Source organism: Coffea arabica, chromosome 8e, assembly GCF_036785885.1.
Source record: "Coffea arabica cultivar ET-39 chromosome 8e, Coffea Arabica ET-39 HiFi, whole genome shotgun sequence".
In the NCBI taxonomy this organism is placed as follows: domain Eukaryota; kingdom Viridiplantae; phylum Streptophyta; class Magnoliopsida; order Gentianales; family Rubiaceae; genus Coffea; species Coffea arabica.
In genome coordinates, this window is record NC_092324.1 from 2,294,008 (window position 1) to 2,300,314 (window position 6,307).

General features: G+C 38.7%; 1 protein-coding gene across 1 annotated transcript; it reads right to left on the minus strand.

Moving 5' to 3' along the window:
- Positions 1-391: 391 nt before the first annotated feature.
- On the minus strand, positions 392-5,854 carry LOC113703100 (protein NRT1/ PTR FAMILY 7.3). Its single transcript, XM_027224338.2, has 5 exons — positions 5,712-5,854; positions 5,293-5,410; positions 2,475-2,692; positions 1,825-2,387; positions 392-1,708 (listed from the first exon to the last, which is right to left on the minus strand). Exons 1-5 carry the CDS (start codon positions 5,736-5,738, stop codon positions 814-816), a joined length of 1,821 nt encoding a protein of 606 aa, XP_027080139.2. The 5' UTR covers positions 5,739-5,854; the 3' UTR covers positions 392-813.
- Positions 5,855-6,307: the final 453 nt, after the last annotated feature.

A 6,307-nucleotide genomic window follows, 5' to 3' on the forward strand; every position in this document is an offset into this window, starting at 1 on the left:
GATGGTAGTGCGAAGCCTCCACCACTTTAAACTGCTTCTTAGTTTTGAGCATTTTAGCCTGAAAATCTGACAGTAATTGTGTGATCACATCTGCTATTTATGTATGTATATGACCACCATTAACAGATTCACCAGTAACCTGAGAAAACTAAGTAGCAACAAATTGTTTGTATCTGACTATACTTTGAGTGATGACCCTCTACTCTTTTATGCATGTTATGTAAAACTATTGGTAGAAGATATTTTAGCCATCTAGTTCTTAGAGAATATTGAACTACAACTTCCTGCTTGTTTTGACCTCTTGGCAGTCAGTGTATTGTTCATTTCTTCTCCATTTCTACTTTACATGGTGCAGACTTGGCTGCTTGATTATCACCTGGCATAAGAGATGTGCAAGAAACATTTCTGTACTGGCATCCATAGACTAGTTGTCTACTACATTGTACATAAATGTTTCTCTGAACCGTAGACCGACTGACTCAGGTTGGACTCAAGATTTATGGTCTTTAGGAGACCAGTAAAATAGGACAAGAAATACCGGTATTTTTCATGTGACTCTCTGAAAGACCCCTAACTAGCACATAAACAATCTCCCTGGATGCCCTATGGGCTAACTAAAACTTCAATGAGCTAGGCTTTCAAGAATCAAATAGCCTGGGTGCTGTGAGGGCAATGGTGAGAAGGCCATTCGGGGTCTGAGACCTAATGGATGACAAAATCTGTACAAAACTTCTGTTGCGACCACAATTTCCCAGTCTTATTTAGATAATTTTACCATTGGATGCCTGTAAGGCATTATATTTGTCACTGGCATCAAACTCCACAGTCCTCTTTCTCAGTGTCTTCCACATACTTCCCTTCAATCTTGGCACTCTTGTACCACTTAGCACAGGCCATGTAGACTGCCAAATCTATTATGGTTAGACCAGCCAAGAGGAAGTAAAACCTGTCTAAATGACCGTTGTTAAGGTTTATTGGGATCCAACCAGGCATGTCATCTCTGGCAGATATTCTCATGACCATGCTCACTATCAAGCTGCTAACATAGTTTCCCAGGGAAATTGAGGTCATGCAAAGTGCACTGCCAAAGCTTTTAAGCCCATCAGGAGCTTGATCGTTAAAGAACTCCAGTTGGCCTACGTACATGAAAACTTCTGAAGCACCTATTAAAGCATATTGAGGCACCTGCCAGACGATGCTCAATGAGCTTGAGCCTTCACAGTTTGTGCAATCTATTCTAGCATATTTTCGCCTATAATTCTCCACAATTCCTGCCGAAAGCATTGCCATTACTGCTATTACGTATCCAATCCCCATCCTTTGAAGCTCTGTGAGCCCTTTGGAATCTTTAGTCTCAGTGAGGTCTTTAGCACCACTCTTCTTAATCTTGGTTACCATTGGATCGAGGACTCTCCTGTAGAAAAATATGACAACTGCCACGCTCAGTATGTCAAAGCTAGACATGCTTGCAGGAGGGATCTCGAAGTTCCACATCTTTGTTTTCATGGCTGCACCTTGCTCAACAAATATGGATGCCATCTGAGTAAATACCACTGAATAAATTATAGTGCATAGCCAAATTGGCAATAGTCTCAGTATGCACTTAACTTCTTCAACTTGAGAAATAGGGCATAGACGCCACCGGTTATAATATCCCTGTTTCTCGTTGAAATCTCTTGAAGCAATGAATGCAGCTCTATCCAAGAACCTGTGGTACACAAGGCAATCTTGACTTAGGATTTGATCAAACAAATTCTATAAAGCTAGGAGCAGACTTGTATTTAGATTGGCTTCTATTGGGCATCAAAAGCTTTTAGAACTTACTTGAAACCATGGGTGTGGAGCATCTTTCTCGAACCAGTTACAGAACTTTCCTTTCCTTCAACTTCAAATAATTCATAATCACTTTGTGGCCCCTCCACTCTCCAGTTCCTTATTGCTGCTACTATTACTTGGGTAAACCTGGAAATAGGATTTCCACAGGGTCTGAAATGCCTGTATCTTGTGGTGCCTGCGAGGAAGAGTACCAATGCTGCCAAGGCAAATGCAGTAGATGCCCAAAACCCTATTGCCCACATTCCTGAATTCTCATAGTAGCCCAAAATGGTGTTTGAGAAGAGTGAGCCAAGGTTTAAAGCCAGGTAGAAATAGCTGAAGAAGGCAACTTTGGAATGCCCTTCTTTTGGATCCTCTTCATCAAATTGGTCAGCACCAAAGGTAGCAATGTTCGGTTGGTACCCTCCATTTCCTAAGGCGACCAGGTAGATGGAGATGTAAAATAGACCAATCTCCCAGCTTGAGTGTTGTGCACAAGCGGTTGTCTCATCTCCACACCCTTTAGGTTTCATCAAGAAAAGGTGTGATGATAGTGATAGAGCTGCCAAACCCTGAAACATAGTAGAGTAGATGCCATTAGAGTGCTCTAGGTTGTAAAAGCCTTGTACATTTTAGAAGCATGATGTGAGAATACTTACAATGACAAAGATAACCTGGAAGATGGCACAGGTTCTGTATCTTCCCCAGTAAGAGTCGCTGAGGAAAGCTCCAACGAGAGAGAAGATGTAAACAGTTCCAGTCCATTTGCTGACACTGTTGGCAGCATCAGCATTGTTTTGTTGCAGGACTCTTGTAAGGAAGAGAACCAAGTTGACCCCAACACCAAAGAATGCTAGAGTAGCCAGACCTTGGTTTACTATGAAAGTGAGTCAGTAAAACAGAAATGTAGAAGGGTTAGAGACTTGACATGCTGTGAGGTCTAAGAGAATTATTAGATATGCATGTAGCATAACAACATGCTCATTGTCATGATTTTGCCAAATATTCCGGATGTTATAATAGATGTACTAAATGAACAGTTCTTTTGTTGTTAATGCTGAAAATGAGAACATAATAAATATTATCAATCAAGTTCCATTCTACATTCATTATTTATCCTTACTTTTCAACAGCTGCTTTTCCTAGCAAGTTCCGGGCAGACAGTAATTGCTACGTTATATGACATATTATTGACACACACTTCTGAATTTAGTAGTAAGATCTTTTTGGGAAACGGAAAACTCCAGTTAGGAAGACATCTGAGATATGAATCTAAATTTTCTTTTCAAATACCATACGTGTTGAGATAGCAATCCACTACTGAAATAAGAAACAATGGTCAGCAACCTTGCAACTATATACCTGCTATAGAGAGACTTCACAGACTGATTGACAGGCTAAATGTTAAACGCTGATCAGAAAGAGGTACTACAGTTTAATGAAACTTATCCAGTGGCTCAGCATGGTTTTGATGGGGAATAATTAGAGCATGTGCACATGCATGATGGTTCAACTGTTGGTTTATGATTGTCTAATATGCGTATTACAATGATAGACAAGAAATATCCATGTCATTAATGATTCATGTGCAGCATAAACTTTCATTTGCAAATTGAGAAGCCATTAGCAGCTTGCTCCTAACGTAGCAGAAATGGAGAACCAGAAAAATGCTGTCTTCACAACTAGAAGTCAAGCTTAGGAATTCACTATCTGGTTCCACCATTTGGATAGTTCTGTTTTAAAAAGGTTCACTCTCTTTAATTTCTTCACTAGTATCTCGTCATTCTAGATGTTCAATGTCTCTGTAAAGCCAGTCATGCTGGTAATGTAATCCTACTTTGCCTCAAAACCTTGTTTGTTCAGTTGGCAGTCTCAACCTCAAAAATCTCGTGATTGAACCCATAACTATTGACTGAGGTATGCTAACCAAAGAAGCTTGGACAAGTTAGCTATCAAGTCTGAGACGTTTTTCGTACATGCAGATGACTCGAAAGCTGTCATCAACAACTAACTATCCCACATAAAATTTTGATGACAAAAGGGTATATTATATTTCCATTTTCTAATTCATTCATTACTTTACAGATTCGGCCTCGGACCTGCTGACATATACAAGAACTTCCGGCTTGAGCCCTCCTTTCCTTTTATTATTTTTTTTTAATGTTAGTTTTTTTTTTCTTCCCTTCCCCTTAGTATGGCTGGACTTATTGTTCAAGAACTACAAAAACTGAAGATTGGTAATTAAAAAAAGAAAAAGAAAAAGAAAAAGAGAGATGGCGTAATCAAATAACATCAGCATTATCAATACTGAACTAAAGAAAATCCCAGATCAGCATCAAGAGGACCCAACCTACAAGAAAATTCTACAGCAGTGACACCTGGAAGACCGCCCAATTCATGCAGGGAGTTTCAGTGACAACGTGTCACAAAAGTCTTAAGTTACAGTAGTGTCATCAACTACAATTTCTGGATGCGTTTCCACACCCCACAATAGATCTCTATCTCTCTCTCTCTCCCCATTTTTGTGTATGTCATGTAGCAGATGATTTTGGTAGCTCCAATTTCCAGCAAGAATTAATTTTCATGGGTTCCTTTTACTGCTTTTGCGTCTACCATAGCTGGATATCTCAGAGGATCCCAACAGATTACAAGACGCCCTTGACACTTGGATTTTGGCTGTTTCTTTCACTAGGGAAAAGTTACACGTTCCTCTGTTAACCTTCTTTGTCATTTTCAAAGATAGTGAGGGATATCTCCATTTCTCCACCTCCAAACACCCCGTGAAAAAAAGGTTTTCCACACAATAAAAAGGAAATTAACTTCTTGCTCAGATGGAAACTATCCTTTCCTCCTCCTCTTCTTCTTCCCTTTCCTTAATTATTTTTTCTCTTTGGCTTTATAGGTAGAAACACTGTCTTCAATTTTTGAGGGATGTGTAGGTACTAAACCAAAAAGAGATGGGATGTTATCAATGTGATGATTTAAAGGTTTTGAGGTCTGATCAAGAAAAGGATGCACAATTCAAATGTTTTGTTTGATTATATAAAAAAGGGTAAATTAAATACGGATTGAGAAGTAATTAACAATAATTAATTTCTTCGAGTGTGTGGGTGGACAATAGTTGGGCATTCTTGAAAATGGTGAGTTTTTGGTATCATGACCTCTGTACTGATTCTGAGGCGGCGGTCACTTTGTCAGACGTCGAAAACTTTAGAATTCCCAAAAACCCATTTCAAAAGAAAATCTAAAATTGCAAACCATACAAATATTATACTCCTAAAATACAACAGTACTGCAAACTAGAGAGGTGGACGGAAAAGACAATGTTCACATATTTGTTTACAGATAGGGATACACACAATAGCATATCATATTACTAAAAAAACAGATAAGGAGTGTACAATATCACAAACATATCTTTATTTTATTTTTCCGAAAAGAAGAAAGAATTGGATTGCAGGGCTTTTCTGTGCTTACAGAGAATGATATTTCCAGCAATCCATCTTCCAGTCTTGCCCCGGATTGCTGGCCTGCCATGCATATCAACAGTACCATCAAGAGTGTACCTTTCTTCTTGATTTTCTTTCAGCTTCTCCTGCAAAAATTAGTCCATGCATGTCATTTTTCTGTATTTTGCTTCTTGCATGTGAAGCAAAAGTAAGGCTTAAATAAGGCGCCATGGATAAACTTATCCATGGCTCAAATGAGGCTCCATGACTTAAATGAGGATCCATAGAGAAACTGAGACAAGCTAAGAAATATATTTGTGTGTGTGTGTGTGTGCTTGTGTCGTGACAGTGTGTGTGTGAGAATGGAAATTTGTGTCTTCGTGATCTAGATTTCTCTTCAAAATGGGGAGGAACATAGAAGGTGGAGCAGTGAAGATCATGACTGACCTCTTTAGAAACTTGAAAAGAAGCCATTGATGAGGAGAGAGGAAATTTTGGTAGCTACAATCTAAGTTGATGGAAGAGAGAAATTAGTTGGTATTGGAAGATGAACAAAATGGATACAGGAAAGGTTGGGATTAAAAGGGAGATGTAGGGGGGTGGGTTATATATAGAAAATGAGGAAAGATATGGACGGTCGAGATTAGATGATGAAAAATGGGAAGACAACCAGATTGCCAGAATTCCAAAACATGTTACAATTATGTACTACTTGTTTGAATATTGAAAATGATGGGAGTTTTTTTTTTTTTTTCTCAAATGGGGTCCTTCGAAATATTTATGCTGTCTCACATTTGGCTAAAATGGATTTTGACATTGGACAATCCCTATTAAATCTTGGCTGAGGTTTTTGAGAGGCGTTGGTAGAAAAGTGAGATTTGTGACATGACATTTTGGAGGTCCCTTTAGCCATTTTGAGGCTGAGGTTAAATTCAAAGAAAGATGATAAAAGTTTTGTGCATTTTTTTATTATTCTCTTTGTAACCAGAATGATGAGATCATCCTTGTGATCCTTAATTTACATAAGCCATTACTTTCTTTCG